Here is a 23,811-nt window from a genome sequence, read left to right as displayed (position 1 = left end):
GTCGCACAGACAAAGAGAACAAATGGAAATTCATATTTTCATCTCTAAACTGTTATTTCAGAAACACGTGTTCCAATACAAAGTATGTGTTGTGTACATAAAAAGACTTGAAGTTTCACCAGTCAAACTTTAATCCATAATGTTTTCTGTATCTTCATTGAACCAAAATATTTATTCTCATGTTATCATATTGTGTAACATAACCAATAGATCATGTTACAACAACCCAATATTCTTATAGGCTGGACTAAGTGTTATATATTACAGAAGAAAATGATGTACAAACCTGTGATATTCGGAACTGCAGGCTCATCTTCAGTGCTGCAATATAAAGCTGAAAATTTATTTTACAGCCATCATTTATTTATTTTTTAACATTATGCATGCGAAACATGTCTGCGATAAATCCAGCATTCAAAACAACTAACCTAAATGAAATTGTTCAGTATATAGTTTTATCTCAAGCACTTGTTAATGATTTTATAAGTTAAAACTTCCCACTCAATTCATTTACTTATGCAATAATGTACTAGGGTGCAATACTGTTAGTGAAACACTTGTCTATGTGAGTGTAATTCTGTTGTGGAGATTTAAATTTGCAAAACAATCAGAATCAAGCTGTAAAAATAACACATTTTAGTTTACTGTATTAGTCAGATGACACATATATTGACAATCTAAAGTGTAAACATACACTTCTGTGTTTCGCACTGTGTTTGCGAATCATGACATATAGCCAAAGTCAGTCGAAGTATTCCAATATCACACTCGGAGCTCTTAGGACGATTTGACGATCGAGGTGTTCCGAATGCTTTATTAACCACAATTGGAAAGCCTCGAGACACATCAGGGTTTTCCAATTGTAAATGAGCTCTCACAATCGCTTCATAGCCAGTTTATTTGCGCCTAACGTTAAGCTAAATGTTACATGGCAGGAATATGTTAAATAAATGAAAAGCCCTTTTACTGTATTGTTGGTAACAATAGCATACCGTCAACAAAAATAAATACGTCCTAGTTTCGGTAAATGTAGCCATCAATACATGCGTAACCCAATTAAAAAACGGTTTACAAAGGAAAGTAGAACAAAAGTACTGGTAATAAGTACTAATCCATACTAATACATGTACTTGATATGTTGCCTGGTGAGTAATAATCTTGAGTTGGCTAGTGGGTTTTTTTCACTCACTAGCCAGTTGGCAAGTAAATATAAAGCGCTGCTTTGCACCCTATGTGTACCCAAACCAGTTTGGCACCAACACATGTTCCACTCACACTTTAATAATCATGAACAAAGTGTCATGCACTTATTCTTGTACAAATGTTATATACCGGCAGACAATGTACATGTACACTAGGTGTCTACATTTTGCCATTATTAGGGAGCTTACCAACGGCTGATGTGTGAAAAGCATGGCTATACTAAACAGAACGTAGTTATCTTAAATGGTGGTTGGCAGCTCAGTCAGCAGCAACAATGTTTGTCATGTATTTAAAGTGCCGGCCGAGTCTGGCCAGTGCCTTTCACTATCGGGCAAAACACTAGTTATTGTATGCATTTCAAGAGAACAAATCACTAACCTGATGACATCACTGGTGATATTATCTGTAAATGGTAATAAAAAAAATAATATATTAATAATCTGTAAGTATTCACCTTTGTTTAGTCAACCTGCAGCTATTGCTCATACAAAACCAATGCATCCTCGTTTTAAATAAAACAGCAGCTCTTAATTCTGTTTATGATTTCATAGGTAGCATTACAGCATTTTCACAGTATAGCATCATAGCCATTAATTACAATGGAGTACCAAAAGAAAAAATACAAGAAATTCATTTAATTATTGCTTAGATGTCAGTGTAATATTTTATTATGTAAATCTTATATTCCAAATGAAGGAAGAAAGAAAAACAATAGTGATTAGCAAGCATTCTGAGAGTACTGTTAATTAAAACAAATTTTAATATCTCCTAAGTTCAAAGGCCATAACTGTGTCAAAAATGGGTAAATTGCTATGAAAATCAAACATGATCTGTAACAGTACATGATAAAGCCATATCTTGAGGCATTGCAAAAAGGAAGGCTGGAAAACAAAGTTTTATATTTCCTAAGTTCAAGGGACATAACTCTGTAAAACAATGTATATACAGGTATCACCATAAAAATCAAACTTGATATGTAAAGCTATACACAAAATTCCAGCACAATATCTCGATGCATTGTGAAATAAACGTTTGGAAAACTACATGTAGACAGAAGCACAAAGTCGAAACCAGACAGACAAACAATATAGTCCCCTCCAGTTGGACCGATAGGGCACTAAAAATACACGAGTCAGGGTCATTTTAAAGAGTTTTGTGGTTTACAGAAAATAATAAACTGTGTAATAGTGGTTTGAAATATCCTATAATAGATTTGATTACTTCAGAAAACATATCCATTTGATTACTTCTGACTGTGAAGTTCTACTTACCACTTTCATGTTTAGGGCTGTCAGGTTCAAGGTTCCATCTCTGTGGAGACTCGGATAAAAACTCTCTGTAATGAACAATGGTGTCAAGCAAAGTTTTTTTTTTTTTTTAAATAATAAAATAAATTAATTTAGTTGTAGAATCCTAAAGCTGGTTATGCACTTCTTATGACATTTAAAAAACACAAAAAAACTAAACAAATTTAACTTTGTATTTCAATGAATTTATATGAATTAAGATATCAACAGCCTTTTTCTTTTTAAAATATTTATATTTATTATGACTGAAATACATACTTCACAACATATGTTTCAGCAAAGCTGACTCTTCTTGAAATCCGACGAGTAACCTGAGCTTCAATCTGGAATACAAATATTAATAGAAAGTTACACCAGTGTTACCTTACACCAGTGTTACATTACACCAGTATTACATTACACCAGTGTTATACCAGTGTTACATTACACCAGTGTTATACCAGTGTTACATTACACCAGTGTTATACCAGTGTTACATTACACCAGTGTTACATTACACCAGTGTTATACCAGTGTTACATTACACCAGTGTTACATTACACCAGTGTTATACCAGTGTTACATTACACCAGTGTTATACCAGTGTTACATTACACCAGTGTTACATTACACCAGTGTTACATTACACCAGTGTTATACCAGTGTTACATTACACCAGTGTTATACCAGTGTTACATTACACCAGTGTTACATTACACCAGTGTTATACCAGTGTTACATTACACCAGTGTTACATTACACCAGTGTTATACCAGTGTTACATTACACCAGTGTTACATTACACCAGTATTACATTACACCAGTGTTATACCAGTGTTACATTACACCAGTGTTACATTACACCAGTGTTATACCAGTGTTACATTACACCAGTGTTACATTACACCAGTGTTATACCAGTGTTACATTACACCAGTGTTACATTACACCAGTATTACATTACACCAGTGTTATACCAGTGTTACATTACACCAGTGTTACATTACACCAATGTTATACCAGTGTTACATTACACCAGTATTACATTACACCAGTGTTATACCAGTGTTACATTACATCCTTACTGTCAAGATTGCAATTACACACACATGCACACTGCTGAGTGGATACAAATTTCACACATATATATGAATTGTTATTTCTTGGTTTGCATTCAGTTTCGCATTAAATCATATTCAGATACATAATTGATCAAATTCCCACACAAAATATTACAAACAGAATAGAAGCAAAAGACTAAATTACCCTGAAATTACCCTGAAAACATGTCTCTGAGCACCTAAATTAAAAACATTTCTGAGGGAGCATATCCCCGGATCCCCATAAGATCTCACTCCCTTCTGGACAACAACTATTTGCCTTCGGCAAACTCAAAGTTGCCATTTTTACAATTTTAGGACATGTCCTGTACACAATCCTGGATCTGCCCCAATTTAGTTTCAAACTGAGACTTTAGGCCTTACCACTCTCAATTTGCTTCCACCGAACCAGAAATATAATTGTAAATTAAAATGTCTATAACTCTATAGTAATTCAGGTGTTTTCCCTGGTCATCAGTAAATACACACACACACGACGTGTCTTGAAATGTATAAAAATACTCACCTTTGTGTTCAAATCCAGTTCAGATAAACGGTTGCTCTTCAAGATCTGAAATGATTAAAGATGGTTTTCCTTAAAATTAGTGTAATATGAATACACTTTATAGATACCTCTACTGTTTGTTTTGTTTAACACCACTAGAGCACATTGATTTATTCATCATAGGCTACTGGATGGCAAACATTTGGTAATTTTGACATAGTCTTAGAGAGGAAACCCGCTACATTTTTCCATTAAGAGCAAGGGATCTTTTATATGCACCATCCTAGACAGGGTAGCACCTACTATCTACTATCACTAGAAGTGGTTTATCACTGAACTACATCCCACCCCTACAAAGAGAAAATTAGGATGACTGAGAATCATCCAGGTGTGCAACCCAGAAGGTGAATGAAGAAAATGGGATATATAACAATTGACTGAAATAACACAAATGCAAACAGTTATGGAGGATCTTATCATATATATAAAACAATTTTTTTTAAAGTCAATTCATAAATATTTAAGAGAATGTTCTAATTTTTTGGTAAGTAACCATCAACAAAAATACATTCCAGGTTGAGTCACAAAAATACTATATACATGTACTTCAACTGTAGGACTTGAACATAACAATTTTTCATCCACAGCAATTAAAAAATAAACAGAAGCATTTTGCCATCATTGAGCAGTTTTACAGAGAGCAATAACTTTTATCCAGTGGCAAAAAAGTGCAGTCAGTGATGCTCCCAACCTACGGCAATTTATATCTCAAAGCCGGCAATTGCCATCGGTACCTTCGTTAAGTTTGAGTCCTGCTATTGGGTCATGAAAATGCCTTTCTTGGTTATAAACACTTGACAATTTTTCTAACAAAATTCTTGTAGCATTTTCGTAGCTTACTAAAAGTAAAAAACAGCTTTAGAGTACATACCGAAGATCTTCGGTTATCAGCTTTCTTTTGTCTGCAAAACAATATATACGTTACAGATAAACTGAAAGAAAATTAATTATTAATCAAAAGTTAAAAACAACAACAGTATTTGCTTAAGCAATGGTTGTTAGTTTAAGATGAAAAAGAACATAATCGTTTATTTTAACATAACATACTCAAAACAATTTGTTCCCATAAAATAAAAATAAAATAAAAACAATACTTATATATATAACAGATTTTATCCTGCAACCAGTTTCTATTGACAGATTATGATGACTGATTAAAGGAAAGTCATAAATGTATACTAGCAGATTATGACTTTTGACGTCACTTATATGACGACACATCAGTGTTCGAGATTAAATTTTTTGGCCAGTATCCCAATTGGATACTAACATTTCAAAATCTGGTATCCCACCTAAGAATTTAGTGTTATATGGCATCCAGGTGGAATACTGGGTTCTTGAAGTCTGGTATCCAAAATTAAATTCTGGTATCCCTGGGATATCCGGATACCGTTAATCTCGAACACTGCACATGCATAGCTACATTACAAAATTGCTCATTTGACCTCTAGGTCATCATACAATGTGGCAGAAATAACAGAAATAATAACTTTTCCCCTTAATTTTTATGGTCTGCAGGATAAAAATAATAAGTTACTGACATTGGATATCTGCTTTATCCTGTTCAGGCCGAATGAGACATTTCCCATTCTTACCGTCACAGGATACAGCAGATATCCGATGTCATTAATTAGTTATTCTCTATATAACCTTTGAGGCATCAAAATAAGCATAGTGCCCAATAACCCTCATACAGGTTACCATAAATTATGGGCCTGATAACCTACAGGTAACGACACATTTATAAAGTTAACATTTCCCATTATCATCAATTCTCAAATATACTGATACTTTGTTATTTAATAATATCAGTTCTCATGGTACTGATACTTCAGTAATTTATATTTAAAAGCACACTTGATCATAATTTAGGTGGTGGTGTGTTTGGTTAATCACATGTGGCAACCTCATGGTAACCTAAACAACCATTCTCGACTATGTCGATACCTGCTTTTGAAGAAAGGCTGTATTTATCAGTGATTTATCTAGGCGTTTTATGGATCAGAACATAGGCCTCCTCTTCCTAAAAGAAAGTGTTACTGAAAATTCCCAATTTCTATGCTAAAAATTCTCAATATATTAGTACAGCGAAACCTCTCAAGACCAGAATTACATCAAAACCACACATTTTACAGAAAAAAAATGTTTTATTTAACAACGCACTCAACACATTAGATTTACGGTTATATGGCGTCAGACATATGGTCAAGGACCACACAGATTTTGAGAGGAAACCCGCTGTCGCCACTTCATGGGCTACTCTTTCCAATTAGCAGCAAGGGATCTTTTATTTGTACTTCCCACAGGCAGGATAGCACAAACCATGGCCTTTGTTGAACCAGTTATGGATCACTGGTCGGTGTAAGTGGTTTACACCTACCCATTGAGCCTTGCGGAGCACTCACTCAGGGTTTAGAGTCGGTATCTGGATTAAAAATCCCATGCCTCGACTGGGATCCGAACCAGTACCTACCAGCCTGTAGACCGATGGCCTAACCACGACGCCACAGAGGCCGGTCGTCCCTAAATTAATGCGAGTGACGGTGGGCAGACTAAAATGTGACATGAAATTAATGCGAGTAGCCTCCCCTTGAAATATTACTTTCCTAGCAACACACATCTGTGTACTTTTTGGTTCAATCCAAGTTACAGTTGTCTTCAGTTAGATAATCTAACATATCTGTGTACACATCAATTAACCTGCTTAGTCCCAAGTGTTTTTGGTGAGATCAACTCAAAGCATATTTTTGCAGCATTAAATTAAGTAACGTATATGGTTACATAAATCTAATTAAACATTAGCATATTATGTACCATTACAACTGTATCTTCCTAAGAATGTAGACATATTTCAAAGTCATAACAAAAGAACCATTCACCTAACTAGCGTGCTAAAACCCATTAACGTACAATGAATCGTGTTGGGCCAAAGACCCTGCATTCGTCACACGTGGCTGGCATCTCGCTGGATTATTGCACAATTAGTCTGTCTCGTATAAAATGAATTGTGCTCCAGTTGTGTTATAAATGTATTAGAATTTTAATCTTTGTTTTAAAAGAGTGTGACACATAGCTTGCTGGACTAGTCAACAATGAATTGTTTTCCAGTTGTGTTATGTATTCGAATTTTAATCTTTGTTTTGTTTTAATAACGTGGGGACACATAGACAACACATAGAAGTAAATGCGTCATATTATTAACACGAATAACACGAGCTCGCATTTTTCGCATTAATATTATGATCGCATTAATTTCAGGATCTACAGTATATGTACATGTATATAATTAAAATATTCTCACCTGGTAACAAGCTGGTTTTCTTTATCTTCAGCAGGGTTATCCATCGTCACTCAGTTTTTAATCATCACTGCAAAAGTATTTTAAAAATTGGTTGAGGCTAGTATTTGAACCAATACATTGTCACTGATAACTGTTTTTTAAAATTAACCTAGAACTAGTTATGTCTGCATAGGGCTTGAAATTTAGGAAATTACAATATGGCCTGAGCACTGTTTTTTTTTTTAAATAGCGGTCAAAAGAAATATGTTCTAGTGAGAAAAAAAGAAAAAGATATGGCCTGCTGAAAATAAAGTCTGTATGGTCTGGGATAATGTGTAAAAAATTCCAACCTTTATGAGCATTATAAAATTAAAATACATGTATATAACAGAATCACAAGCTAAATAGCAGATGCTATATATTATTATTATCATACAGTTACACATGTATGTACATTTGTTTCTTGAAAAAATTTGGGATAGTTTCAGCAGGTGAATTACTATTTCATCTGCTAGATTAAAAAACAAAATGACTCCTTTTGGCAGAACAAATCTGCTCGTTTGGCAATTTAAATATCCAGGATCCAGCAGTTCAAATTGACCCTGCGTTAGTCTAATATTTTCCTTTTAATTATTTTTACACTAATACAAAATAAATTTTAGATTTGATTATGCATCACTGTATGGATATCTTTGGTCAAGTTTCAACATTGCTTTCTGTTATTATTTGTATTGATTCAGTCCGTGGTTTTGAACATTTTTCTTAACCTCTGGTTAAGCTAATTAACACTTGAATTACTAGCCCCAGAAGTTTTAAATTAAAATGCTTGAAGGTACTGTATTTCAAACCAAAGCAAAACGATAGACGGTGAAAACTTGAATTTGCCTATATTTTACTTAGGTAAGAGATTTCAGAGAAATCGAAACAAGTGATATGGTTACAATCTATTACATGTACATGTAAATGGAATCTGGGTCATTGTAATGGTTTTTTCACGTCCTGTGTCTGGACAAAGTGTAGGGGACAATCTAATGGTATTTAAAGATAGGAGAGTACTTTATCATAGTTATTAACCATGTGGTTTGGACTTTAATCACGATCCTTCTTTTTTGGTGGGAAAACAACACACAACACACCTCCCTCTCCTGCCCATTCTTCAACAGTCTGTTATGTTTAATGACACCACTTGAGTACATTGATTTATTAATGATCATATATTGGATGTCAAACATTTGGTAATTTTTACATATAGTCTTATAAAGGAAACCTACTATATCTTTCCATTAGTAGTAAGGGACCTTTTACATGCACCATCCAACAGACAGGATAGCACATACCAGCCGTTGATATACTAGTCGTACTGCACAAGCTACTAGTAATAGCTTAATGAGCTTACTGACAGGGATTGATCCTAGACAGGGTTACTAAGCTAACTCATTTATACTGTTCATATAGTTATGGGGAAAAAAAAGGAAAAATAGTTGCTTCTGTAGCAAATTAACTTATGGAAATCAGCAGTCTGTAAAATTGTCTTAATTAAAGTTAAAGTTTGCTTTGTTTAACGACACCACTGGAGCACATCGATTAACAGGGTTAAAAATTAGCAGTCGCCTGGTCGCGACCTTTATTGGCTAAGGGCAACTAAGAATTTTACAAAGGTAGTCCATTGGGCGACCATTGATTTTAGTTTGACGAGTATGGTACTACCAGTTAAAAAAGAAATGCACTGGAACTGAATAACCAATGTGACAAAACACACTGTGTCCTTGCTGGCGCGAACAAATCTGACAGGAAATGATATTGTAGAACATGTTCTATATTTTGACAGTGCCGGACTAACAAGACTGGGGCTGTAAACAAATATAGCTCAAAACCTTAGTGGTATAGGAGCATGTTAAAAACAATATGTCAAAACGTATTGCAAACACTTGAATTGTTTGTTTTTTTAAAGTTGTCGGCTTATTGTAATGGACTGGATATGCCATAATTATCTAGTAGACCAACTTTTTGATATTATTAAATGTTATTGTACAAATTAATCCTATTTAATTAACTTACTAGTATTTTATTCTGGGACACAATCTAAATTTTTGTAGTTTTAACTCACACTAACAATGAAATTGTCCATTACTACAGGGATTATTCCAAAAGTCAATTAATTGGCATGTAAATATAAAATTCATATAAAAACATTAATTTATTAAATTGTAAACCCATGCCATCTGAAATAACCTTTTTTTTTCAGTATAAATATTTTTTTTATTTTTTTTTATGTACATATAAAACTGCATAGGTTAATTCTTTTCTGATACAGGTTTCTAAGGCAAATGATTGAAAATCCAAGATAATCTGAACGACAAAACCATAATACGAGATCTGCACGGCTGGATCTTTGCACAATGCAGAGTCGAATTGGTATTTGGCGAAATAGTGGATGATTCCATTAATCTTTATCTAGTGCCTTGTCTATAGGACAGCTACTCCCAAGGAAATCCTTTACTGGAGAGTTCATCCCTCTTGCATCGCCACAAAGAGGACTGCCACTCCCAGACTAATTTACTGAAACACGCACAGTTCAAACTTTTAAGGCTTTAGTCTCTTTGTACTGCATTATCGATTACTAGTACTTCAGAGACAATGCAAGTGAAGCTGCATAAATTGGCTGTTCTAGCATTTTTCTTTACAGCTGTATTAAAATTATATTTAATCTGTATCATTTAATGGTAATTTGCAAAGATTTTTTTTTTATAATGGATTTCTTTTTTTCTCAAAAATGTTATTTGGATTGGTATGGGTTTAAAACTTTTAAAATTTAATATTAATTTTATTCATTATGAGGTTACATGTCAATTCATCATTTTCCTTTTGATGTAAACAAACTATATACATGGTTATTATTATACATGGTTGTTATTCAACAAAGAACATTCTAGTTTTGATTTTTGCTGTGCAGTTAAATAGGAGGGCTAGTTGAATTTGAGAAGGGCCAGTAAGATTTAACTTCAACTGGCCCTGCTGGCAACCATGGTTTTCATGTTAATTTTCAACCCTGAATTAATTAATCATCGCTATTGGATGTCAAACATTTGGTAATTCTGACTCGTAGTCATCAGAGGAAACCTGCTACATTTTTTCTAATGTAGCAAGGGATCTTTTATATGCACTTTCCCAAAGACAGGAAAACACATACCACGGCCTTTGTCCAGTTGTGGTGCACTGGTTGGAACGAGAGAAAAAACAACCAGCTGAATGGATCCACCGAGATGATTCGATCCTGTGACACAAGCGAGTACTCAACCGACTGAGCTAAATCCCACCCATGTAAAATTGTCTTGATTAGTTCATAACTATTAGCCTACAAAGCTTACGTGAGGTCCCGAAAATGGCAAGCATGTAACTTTCTACTTTTTTAAAACAAGAAATGAAATTTAGACAAAGACAATTCGAAAATAGACAGAATAATAAAAAGAAGGAAAAGGTATGTAGGAATAGGCCCAGGTCTCGTTTACAACAACAACAAAAAAGTAGGTTTTTTTAATGTCTCTTGTTTTTCATTTTTAATGTTTAATACAAATCAAATAAAACTTCATTTAAATATCTGTACTTCAGCAAGATGTTAATGAATGTACATCTGTTATTTAAATATGTATAAAATATAGTAACAGTAATCTGTGATCATAGTCGGCTATTTAATTTGTGTTTGTTTCAAAACATTTGTTTAAAAATCACAGACCATGTGACTGGAACACGAAATGATGTGCAGTACTGGCATATTGATCAATCGGAGCTATCAGGGTCGGATTATTTTTTAGTCTTGGAAGTGGCTGCATGCAGATGCTGGTCTATTTGACAACTTGTTTCACATTTATTAATATATTATATTGTCTAAAATTAAGGTTTTTTTTTTAAGATTATCTTTATTATGGCATCCCACATTTGGAATAACATCCTTTTAAATGACAGATTTTGTTGGAGTTTGTATATTTGTATTAACAACATTGGGACCGTTCTAGATAAATAACGTAACTAACATAACGCTGACTTGACACAGATGTCAGAGCTGTTCGTAACTGGTTGTGGTAGGTCAAATGACATGTTACAAAATGTTGGGCAGCGAGTAAGAGACTGGTTGTGTAATTGTTGAATTAAAAATGCCATGTGAAGGTCAATGCCCCAATGAACATTATCAATTTGAATTAATTGTAGGCCTACGTTTAACAAATTATTTATAATAATAATAATAATATGAGAAATCTAATTAAGTCGGTAGTGCACACCTGAGATGCTTGGGTTGAAGTTCTAATTGAACCACCTCCTCAGAACCAGTGGGTTTTTCCCATCTCAACTATCCTAATCAATCTCATTGTACATAATAATGAAAGTCAAGACAAGTTGATTCCTGCATATGTTTAGCTGCACGTTCATCTAACACTGAACAGGTATCTATAATTGTGTGCATCAAATTATCTGTAATTAAAAAAATTCAAATCGTCTGCATAAGTGTATGTCAAAATTATATTTCTATAGCACTGTTCCTGAAATTTTTAACAACTTCATTCCTGAAAGGGAAAATAAGTCGGACTGCATTAATAAACCAAACATAAAATTAGAAGAAAACAACATTGGTTTATAGGTTAATTTTTGCAACATGTCTCTACATTTACATGCACATACCAATTACTTCATAAATTAATAATGCTTGGTTTTCACTCGCCTAAGCCTTTTGAGGTGTGCTATTTTTCAGTCATCAAGGTTTTTCAAAAGCCAAGGACTGTAGCAGTCCTTCACCAAATGCAATCTAAAGCTGAAATTGGCAAATATGTCATTGCCAATTGACCAATAAGCTAATTCGAAAACTGTGTGTCATTTGTATGTGTATAGCTATTTTTATATATATATAAAAAACTTCTGCTTAGCTAAATGCTACTTTAATTAGGCTACAAATTTCCTAATAAAATTTCTATAATTTTTTTTATGTCCAGCTTTATTTTAAACCCTATAATAGGGGTACTTACATTCTGTTTTGTTCTATTGCTTAACCTCAAATTATTTTCTGGCTTTTTAGACTGCTAGACCAAGTGCAATTTATCACTTGGTTACATCCTACCCCAGCCCATTCATTAGTCCTATATGTGCCAACAAATGAGTCCGACTTATGCTAGGATCAGAGGGGTCAGATTACCAAATGCCAGCCGAAATTGACCAAACTTGACTGTTGCGTTGTAATTTCCCCAATTCCTGATGGTCTGGTGCTCTGATTTAACTAATGGGTTATACTACGAGAATCGAGTTGTAAGGGCACTCAAACAAGCAACTGGACAGTCTAGTTCACCAAGGTAAACATCTAGTCTGTTTTTTTAACATTTTGATATTTATTGGACCTTATGGCACAGCAATAAACAGATAAAGGCAAGACTTCCGAACGTTCATAAACGCTTAAAGGTTTAGGATTAAGGCTAGTGATAGTATTAGCATGCATGCTGGAATGTTCAGAAGTCTTTTCCAGATAAACATCACAATACTAAATATCGTGCCGGAGTCGTTTACCGTGATGAACTACTGGTCAGTCGTATAACAGAGCTTGAACTTAAGAATTTGTCTCCCATGGCAATTCTTTTTTAAAATTACCATGGGCAAAATAACCCATAAATGGTAATTTTGACCCTGCCAACAGCAATTGTTTTAAAAACTGACTTACAGCTTGCTGCAAATAAACATGACTGAAATGTAAATTTTCTGTACGTAGACATATTTCAAATGTACAAAACTTATACATTCAATATAACATTGGCAGATAATGTACATCAGGTGTATATAGACCGGGAGCCAAGTGAGATTTAATTGTTGCGAGAGTTCCAAAAGGTTTGAGGTGGTTGAGGTGTAGAGGGACCCCACCCCAACTGACTACAGAAACCCAATTCTTAAGTAAATATGGTGCGGGAGTAAATAGGGGGTGCTACTGAAATTACCCCCAAAATGGGATTTAATTGTTTAGGATTAAGGTTAGTGATAGTATTAGCATGCATGCTGGAATGTTCAGAAGTCTTTTCCAGATAAACATCACAATACTAAATATCGTGCCGGAGACGTTTACCTTGATGAACTACTGGACAGTCGTATAACAGAGCTTGAACTTAAGAATTTGTCTCCCATGGCAATTCTTTTTTTAAATTACCATGGGCAATATAACCCATAAATGGTAATGTTGACCCTGCCAATGGCAATTGTTTTAAAAACTGACTTACAGCTTGCTGCAAATAAACATGACTGAAATGTAAATTTTCTGTACGTAGACATATTTCAAATGTACAAAAGTTGTGAAAGTTCCATCCAAAATTCCTTTGCTACTTATTAGAGGACATCTCACTGAGCCCAAACTTAAGAAACAATATTTTGCGGGAAAGGCTACTTAAGAAAGACTCTAATTAGTGCTAATTAGGGATTTAATTGTTGTGAAAGTTCCATCCTTGGAACCAAATGTAAAATGTAGAGTATGCTCACCCGATTCAGAATTACCAATTTAAGAAAAAAATATTGCGGAAAAGTGCACTTAAGAAGAGGTCAAATGCTAATTAGTGCTAATTAGGGATTTAATTGTTGTGAAAGTTCCATCCGAAATTCCTTTGCTATTTGGTAGAGGACATGTCACTGAGCCCAAATCCACTGCTTAAAGGAGACCGAACACCAAAAGACATGTAGTGTGTAATTCATTAAGCTAGCGTCAAAGACCGCATTGCTCTAACGCCCGGCTCGCTGCGAGGCACCGGTCAGCTGCGCATCTTAGGTTTGGGATAAAAACAAAAGTGGGCGGGATTATGCATAGATCTGAACGAAAGCGAGGCAATACGTCATCGGTGAGAGTTACCAAGCAATACCGGTACACGTGCCGATTCTTTGGTTGTGCCTTTTAGTAGTCTTTGTTTTTTTTTGTCTCCAGGTTTATCGGAAATTTAATTTACAAGATAATTAGTGTTATTATATACTGTCGACGTAATTATATGATGGTTAACTGCGCAGTGTTTAGCTGCAACAGTAACAGGAATGCATCCCAAGAAACGGCCAACATCATGGTTTTGATTTCCAAAAGAACGAAAGTTGTTTTAAAACATGGACGCATTATTGTCGTCGAACGGGCTTTACACCAACTAAATACAGCAGGTTATGGTACATTTACAATGTGAAAATTAAAACAAGTGTGTACTTAAGATATACATTAAATAAAGGTATTGCAATTTGTTCACATACAAATATTTAAACTTCACATTTATTTACCTATAATTACCAAATTAATTTTCACCGACAGCCCATAACGACTCCATACTAACATCTCTTTATCTAGTTGGTTTGTTAACCTTATAACAAAACACCTTCAAAAGTTTAAACGTGAATTATTACATTAGTTAACAATGTTTAGTCAGTTCAGTATGTTGTCATTAAAATTAAAATGCTAACACTTTGGCAGAAACAACATATGTACTGTGGCCAGAAGGAATGATGGTTAATTAGTTTTAAAGCTAATGTCGATTATTAAAGCATAATAAAATTGTACTGTTCAATGCTTTCTGTATATAATATTAAAAATACTCTACACCAAATAATTATTTTAATATCTACCCTCCGGGCGGCACTGACGAACCGGGTATAAACTCTACATCAGATTTTGGTTACAATGGCAAATATTAATGTGATAAAGAAAAGCTCACAAGTGGGGGGCTGTTTTATTACGTACCCTCAAATTATTTTCTGGCAAAAAACCTGGTACCTTTGGCAGAGGTTGAAACAATTGGTCGTCTAATTTTCTACTGTTACCATAAAATAATATAATTAATCACTTTTGGCATCTAGCAATTTAAAGCAAAATTAACAATAGTTACCACATGGAATAAGCATCATATATTATTTTGTTTTACCTGTAATATATTTTCATCAGAACTTCCTTCTTCCTCCATGAATGATTAAAGAAAATAACACTGGATATATTGTAATTATTTTTATTTTATTCCAATATATAACAAATGTGTTTTATGTCAGTATGTGGAGCAAACTACCTGAAACAGTTGGTTTGAAATCATGATTACAAAATCCTAAAGATAAAAGGAACTGGTTCCTAACCTCACCCTCTACGTATTATCTACATTTGTATAGGCCTGTAGGAACGATATTTGAAGTGTGTGTGTGTGTGTGTGTGGGGGGGGGGGGGGGGGTGGGGGGGGGGGGGGGGGGGGGGTGGGGGGGGGTGGGGGGGGGGGGTGGGGGGGGGGGGGGGGGGGGGGGGGGGAGGGGAGAGAAATACAGTCTCTAGTGAGGGATACAAACTAGATTTTTATCTTTATATCATCTTTATTTATGCAAAGTAGTGAAAACTTAAAACATACATTTTCATCCTAGAGTGTGTGATGGAGAACAAGCCCCTAGGCACGCCCCTCCCCAGTTCCTACGGGTCTGTTGTATTTTATATTAATTAATGCAAAGACTACATAATAATATTGTCGATAAGATATATTAGTTGTAAAGTGATTGTCAGTATGTGGCAACAGTATAATATTTTCCAACATTTCTGTTTCTGTACCCAGCTGTGGACAGTTTCGGCAGACTGCTAACACATTTTCTTAATAATTAAAAATACACGGTTTAACCAAACACATTAAAACTTGGAGGGTAACTAGTTAAGAGAAATCTTTTTTTGTTAAATTATTATATCTTGCTTTGGTGAGGAGGGGACGCTTTTTGCAAATTTGTGAAATCGGCCTATGGAATATCCACTGACGTGTCATATTTACATCTATACTGAACAAGATTTATGATGAAATATTATTAAATTTTGTGTGCTTTTCTTCTAATTAGGTCCATTTGCTTCAGTTTACATTAAAAATGTCATAAAAAATTATGTTTTAAAAAATGCTTGTATGCTAGTCTATGACCATGTGGCTTCCTTGTCTTCGTCGGCAGTTGATTCATCCGAATTTTCGTCTAAGACAACATTTCCAGGATTAGGGACAAAGTCTCTGATAAGTGGTTCAAACTGATACGGTTTGATGCCATTAGCACAAGCTAGACACAATTCTTCGTCACTCGAATCGCTAAGTTCGTCAATGCTGCTTGGTAGTTTCTTCAGTTTTCCTCTCATCGATGACGTCACGGGTCTAGCTCATCAATTGTCGACAGTTTCCGGCAAACATCGGAGATCGGCGAAAAAAACCCCCAACAAAAACTGGCACGCTTAACTTAGTCAATAAGGGGAGCGTGGTAGTTACGTGTTGTGGTTTATGACGGCAAACAATTCATTACGCCGTATATATGGTTTGGTGTCCGGACTCCTTTAAGAAAAAATATTTTGTGGGAAAGGCTACTTAAGAAAGACTCTAATTAGTGCTAATTAGGGATTTAATTGTTGTGAAAGTTCCATCCTTGGAACCAAATGTAAAATGTAGAATATGCTCACCCGATTCAGGATTACCAATTTAAGAAAAAATAATGTGGGAAAATGCACTTAAGAAGAGGTCAAATGCTAATTAGTGCTAATTAGGGATTTAATTGTTGTGAAAGTTCCATCCCTGAAACCAAATGTAAAATGTAAAGTATGCTCACCTGATTCAGAATTACCAATTTAAGAAAAAAAATATTGTGGGAAAGTGCACTTAAGAAGAGATCAAATGCTAATTAGTGCTAATTATGGATTTTTTTTTTTTTATTATTTATTGTCCCAGCAAAAACAATTTGGCAATGTCAGGGATGGGGCCCTGAAACATTACCGTACACACATGTATAGACATAACTGCACAAAATAAAAAAAGAGAAAAAATTATACCAAAGCAACAACACACCCACACAAACTAACTCTCTCATGTACACAGATACACAGATACACACACACACATACAGACGATTGATGTAGAAAAAGAACAACAGATTTTAGACAAGTCCCGAGTTATATATGTCTATCATACGTAACAAACTGTATTACCAACCTTACATTTCTCTGCTCTTTTCGCAATATGTTCCTATTAATTGTTACTTGTTTCTAAAACACTGAACCAAGGTGACCAATACTCATCAATACCAATACTTTTATAAAATCTAAAATTTTCAACATTCAACTTTTCATATATAATATTTTTAATGGCATCTTTGTTCAATTTGGCTTTTCTTATTTTCATAATATAAATATATTTTATATTGACAATTAACCATTTTAAAAATTTGGTGTTTTTTTGTTTATAATTCCAAACAGTACCACATATTTATCAAATTTTGTATGTTCACCTTTGTTCAGTGTCCACTGTTCCACTGCATTCCATAACACAGCAACTTTAGGACATTCATAGAATAAATGTTCCAGGGTCTCTGGTTGAAGTTGACAAAAATTACAAATAGTAGAATCAACATATTTGATTTTGTATAAAAATGTGTTTGTTGCTATTATTCTATGTAAGATTCTATACTGAAGCCATATAAGAATAGGATCTTTTAAGTTTGAAAAAGGTATACTGTAATATTTTTTCCATTCATCTAGGGAAAATGTACACCCTTTTTCCATATATTCTGCTTGTGAAATTGGGCAGATACTAGAAAAATTTAATATTTTATACATTACCCGACTACCCTTTGAAAACTCCTTTAAAAAAATATGTAATTTATAAGGTAATATTGGGTTATTCATTACAGGATTTATTTGGTTTACTTTTATTTTTACAGTGCTAATTATGGATTTAATTGTTGTGAAAAGTTCCATTCGAAATTCCTTTGCTGTTTGGTAGAGGACATCTCACTGAGCCCAAATCCACTACTCATGAAAAAATATTTAGTGGGAAAAGCTACTCAAGAAAGACTCTAATTAGTGCCTTGGAACCAAATGTGAAATGCTCACCTGATTCAGACAAGATAATGACTTATAGCATCAATGTGAAAGGTGTGTGTTTTTCTTTAGAACTTGGAGATGTAGTATATCAATGGATAGCTTTTGGTGAGTATTGTACAGATAAGTCAATATTATGTATGAATATGGTATACAGAGTCATAAAAAATTTTAATAGCCATTTTTAATTAAACACAGTTTTAAAAAGTCTCTATTTTTCCTTCTAAAAATCTATGTGGATTTAGTTTATATTACCCGGTATACAATTTATATATGCCTAAATTATTTCTATTTCTTAGGTAAATTAAGAGAATAGACGACATTTTGTATTATAGTGAGCATACTATATTACCTGCCCTTAAATATTATATGTGCATTTCAACTAAAAGGTTTCACTCATTATTAACATCATCATCCAGTTCATCATCATCAAGGACAAACATGTGTCTTTGATGATAGAAACATTGGAGATTTATTCGGTGATTGTTGTGGCAGCCATTTTCAAAATGGTCATTTTGGCTGCCATGGAAGCCAGTGTAGGTGTCAGAATTTAACATACGTGTATTTATTGCTATATACACACTTAATAACACAGATTTACATATATAAGTCCGTTACACATCTTGTAGTTTACTGCTTAATGACAATTTCATGTTATTTTTTCTTTAAATAGCTAACATAGTTTATACTAGACTAGTATTTCAAAGGCAGCATCAGAATTAATGCCACTAAAAACTATTTATTGGAGAACACCTCTTGGTCAATACTGATGCACTTTAGAAACAATCTATGTGAACTGATCAACACCACACAATTCATCGGGAACATACAAATCCTGATCTAAATTAAGAGCCATAACCAACAGTGTTTGAATGCAGAAGAAGAAGAAGAGAAGGGTTATGTCCACCATATCTCTCTGGGGAAAGTGACGTACATATTTAATTATGTTGCGAACATCGCAGGATTTATATTACACCGGTTAGAACATATGTCCAATGCACATATTGCAGGCATGAACATCGTAGGTCATATGAGTCAATGTACCAGGAATAATTTTTGAATGGTATGGTTTTGACGAAAATGATATTATTTCGTGGCTATATTCCACGATAACCATCAGCCAGGGAGTACCACCCTTGAGAGGAATGTGCCTATTATTTCTCTTGTAGTCCTGTTTTTGTAACGCTGCCTATTCATCACTCAATGTGTGTAGTGAAAACGGAAGTTCGCATTCTGAATCCCAACCAAATATTCATAATTATCCTGGATAACCCTTTGTATGCCAATGACAAACGTATTGAATGTATATGTCTATTAAGTCATAGTGAATATCACTTAATTGTGTTTCTCAGATGCCTTCATATGAAGATGACAGCATTCAAAGTGGTAGCAGATCTATATTCTTGATGGTAGTGAATTAGTGGATGTCCTAGTATATATAGGTTGGAGTTGCCTCTTCAGGATCGACAGACTCCTTTCCCAAAAGTCACTAATGTGACGCATCCACACCCTCCTACAGTAGAAGACATGTATGATTTATACTTCATCAGTCAAAGACTGATGCAATCATAGAGCTGAATCATGAACACTGTTCCAATTTTGTTTTTCAGTTCTGCAGTTGGAAATAAAAATAATGCTCTTTCTTTGTGGAGAGAGTAATGATCAAATATACAAAAGGTGTACATGGAGCAGGGGTGATAAAAAAAAATCCCCGATTTTGAAAACCCCCCACTTTATTGATGGTCTCCAGTTAGCAGTCTGAAAAACCCATTTTACAGTGACAAGATGGCGCACATCTCTCAGCAAAAAAATGGCTATTAACATGTTTTATGACTCTGTATACCATATTCATACATAATATTGACTTATCTGTACAATACTCACCAAAAGCTATCCATTGATATACTACATGTCCATGTTCTAAAGAAAAAAACCCCACCTTTCACATTGATGCTATAAGTCATTATCTTGTCTGAATCGGTTGAGCATTTCACATTTGGTTCCAAGGACGGAACTTTCACAACCATTAAATCCCTAATTAGCACTAATTCGAGTCTTTCTTAAGTAGCTTTTCCCACTAAATATTTTTTCATGAGTAGTGGATTTGGGCTCAGTGAGATGTCCTCTACCAAACAGCAAAGGAATTTCGAATGGAACTTTCACAACAATTAAATCCATAATTAGCACTAATTAGCATTTGACCTCTTCTTAAGTGCTTTCCCGCAATATTTTTTTCTTAAATTGGTAATTCTGAATCGGGTGAGCATACTCTACATTTTACATTTGGTTCCAAGGATGGAACTTTCACAACAATTAAATCCCTAATTAGCACTAATTCGAGTCTTTCTTAAGTAGCCTTTCCCGCAAAATATTTTTTCTTAAAGTGCTGTGCCAGATGTATGATGTATTGAGCTATTATTATCAAGATATTATTTAATATGATTAGAAAATTTTAAAAAAAAATGTAAAAAAATTATATACCGGTATATTTTCCATTAAAAAATATTCCCCTGAAAAACAGAACCAGCTGAATTCGTTTCGGGAATTTCCGTAAGATTTTATCTGTGACGTCACGAAGGGAACTCCTTTCGATAGTCAGTGCCATTGTTCATTGCTTCTTTTGTGTTTATTATGGTTAAACAGCATGTTGTTGGCGGCTGTAGCAATACAAAAGCCGATAAATTTAGTCTTCACGCATTTCCTAGTAATATTGCTGTGAGAAAGCTGTGTGTGAATTTGATTGAAACAACGTGGAAATACTGGACAGGAAGAAAATGCCGGAGACCGTTGCGACAGTAGACACTTTCGTTTCGATTCGTCCAAACTGGCTTGTCGGCTTTAGCGAGATATGGGAATACCATGTGTTATGGCTTTTAAAAAAGATGTTGTACCAACAATTTTTCTGCGACACAAAACAAATGACAACAAGCCGACCGCCATCCACACCGAAACGACCTTGGGGTGCATATCGTCAATGTCCCAAATTGCGTTATGCTTTCAACTCCGGTCAGTTTGTTTTCTCATGCACGGTTCGTGCAATCATCGAGATCCGATTTGTTGTCGTTTGCATCTCGTTCATTTGTGAGATTTTTCTTTATAGTTCGAGAACATTAAAACAATAAAGTACAGACAAGTAAGTATCTATAGCCTAGTCCGTCCCATCCTACAAAAATGTAGGGTTTTTTTGTTAAAAAAAAAGAAGCTAATTTTGTATGCATCTTAGAAAACAATTGGCTCAGAAATAAATGACTTGTAAATTCCATAGTATGAAAAAAGGCGTTCCCTGTAAAACAGACTATAAATACATTATATTAATTTTACTATACCTCCCACAGAGAAAACCTTTTTTCATACTATGGAATGTGCTATAAGTTATTTATTTCTGAGCAGACTATTTTCACAACTGCACACAAAAAAATAGTATTGTTTTATTTCCAAAACACTTACTTTTTTTTTTTAACGTCAAACTAAACTGAAATTATTCACACATAAAAACATCTTCCTAGATGGATGGGACGGACTAAGTCGTTTTTGTTTATTTTTTAAAATTAAAATAAGTTATTTATTTCTGAGCAGACTGTTTTCACAACTGCACACAAAAAAATAGTATTGTTTTGTTATTTCCAAAACACTTTTACTTCGTTTTTTTTTTTACGTCAAACTAAACTGAAATTATTCACACAAAAAACACATCTTCATGGATGGGACGGACTAAAAGTCGTTTTTGTTTATTTCTTAAAATTACCGATATCAGGTCCACTTGACTCGTAGAATTCAAGTTATTTATCGTCTTTTCTACTACATCACAAGTATTAGAACATACAGTGTAGCAAAATAATTCGCATGAAAAGCTAAAAAACAAAACAAGAATAAAAGTTGTAAATTAGTGGTAAGCTGTCTCCACGACCATTTTCATCGTCATCTGTCAGGCCGGTGGTTCGTTGGAAGATGTTCCAGGTTCAAACTGATAAGGCATTATTTGTTGTGTTGCACAAATATTAGTCCAGTTGTCATTACTACACTATTCATCATCGAAAGAAGAATCACATGATCAAGCTTGGCAGTCGCTGTCAGTCCCACTTTCACTTGCGCTGAAAGTCATCTCGTGGTAGGTTTCTGTGAAGCACGTTCCCTTCGTGACGTCACGGCTATTTACAGGCAAATGTTTTTACCGAGAATTTTACTCGGTAGTTTCCGGCAGTGTTCTACGGGAGTGATGTTTTAATACTTTTATGGGGCATTTTCGTAATTATTGACTTACATATCGGTGTAAAATATTATTGCAATGAATTAAGAAAGCATTTAATTGTGGAATTTGAAATTTTAGTGTATGGTCTGGCACAGCACTTTAAGTTGTGGATTTGGGCTCAGTGAGATGTCCTCTAATAAGTAGCAAAGGAATTTTGCCATCGGTGCTGTCGTTAAATTCAAGCCCTGGTAGGCTGGTATAAGTTGGCCAATGTTCTGCTGGCAGTTGGTAGTTTGACCTTGCAGTTGATAGCAGATGTATCAGACTGTCTATTTTTGAGATTTGTATAAAAATAATTAATTGTACTAATAAAATCAGTAGGAAGGTGCCAAAAAGTGGGGGACACACTTTTACACTATTATAAAGCAAAATATCTGAAAAGTGGGGGGCACATGCCGCCCCCCCCCCACCACCAGTTTCCTACGCCAGTGCAACTCATTCAGTCAGTCACTCGAGTCTTCGACTCATTGTCGTTGATAGTTCATAAAAATAAACTCGAATGTAAATGGCATAATGATAATGCCATAAATCGTAAATGCACAGTAATGTGCATTTAGTATGATTTACATTCGAGGTTATTTTTATGAACTATCGTTACTATTGCCGTCTTTCTCACTCAAACTTAGAATAGAGATTCAATAGTAAGGCTGTATAAATGATATAAAATACACCTCGAGCCTGTTTGCATATATTTTCGCTATTTTTTACCGTTTGCACAAACATCAAGTTGAAAAGGCCGTTTGAAGATTCCGCCATAAACTGCAAACAATGGATTACGTCCCTTGACAAGCACTTTGCTGATTACGGATTAGGCCGAGGATTTCCGAGTGATGAGTCGGTACTTTCATTATGAATCGGTGAATGTTGTTTTGTAAATTAATAAAATACACCAAATCAGTTCCCATCGGTAATAAACTAAACTGCCGTTTGCAGAAAAATTGCTTTTAAATTATTTTGTTTGCAACAAAACAGGTCAATACAGGTCAGGTCAGGTCAGATCTCGGGTGTTCAATGTGCACATTCAGAACAAGCTCTTGTAGCGCACGCCTGTCCTGGGCACAAGTGCCGGCTCCTCTGTCCAGGACAGGAAAGGGGTGGGGTGGGGGACCGCCTGCACTGGCAGGTGCAAGGGAGCACCAGCAGTCCGACCGGGGCCGGTAACAGGTGGTGTGGTGCTATGGAATTTGAAAAGTCCCGTAGAATTAGCCTAATCCAAAGGGGAATGAGTGCGTATTTTTTAGAAGGAAATTAGGCGCAATTTTGAACGGTCCGC

General features: G+C 34.7%; 1 protein-coding gene across 1 annotated transcript in view; it reads right to left on the bottom strand.

Moving 5' to 3' along the window:
- The window catches only part of LOC121369697, a 45,040-nt gene extending 21,739 nt beyond the window's left edge, over positions 1-23,301 (bottom strand). The window contains exons 1-6 of the mRNA XM_041494748.1: positions 23,247-23,301; positions 7,456-7,522; positions 5,026-5,056; positions 4,116-4,160; positions 2,769-2,833; positions 2,475-2,539 (exon numbers count right to left, since the gene is read on the bottom strand). Coding sequence (XP_041350682.1) covers positions 2,475-2,539; positions 2,769-2,833; positions 4,116-4,160; positions 5,026-5,056; positions 7,456-7,499 — 250 coding nt within the window. The 5' untranslated portion in view covers positions 7,500-7,522; positions 23,247-23,301. The remainder of the gene's footprint in view (positions 1-2,474; positions 2,540-2,768; positions 2,834-4,115; positions 4,161-5,025; positions 5,057-7,455; positions 7,523-23,246) is intronic.
- Between the last annotated feature and the right edge of the window lie 510 nt (positions 23,302-23,811).

The sequence above is a fragment of the Gigantopelta aegis genome, chromosome 4 (assembly GCF_016097555.1).
Source record: "Gigantopelta aegis isolate Gae_Host chromosome 4, Gae_host_genome, whole genome shotgun sequence".
Classification (NCBI taxonomy): domain Eukaryota; kingdom Metazoa; phylum Mollusca; class Gastropoda; order Neomphalida; family Peltospiridae; genus Gigantopelta; species Gigantopelta aegis.
This window is presented reverse-complemented; position numbering and strand designations above follow the sequence as displayed.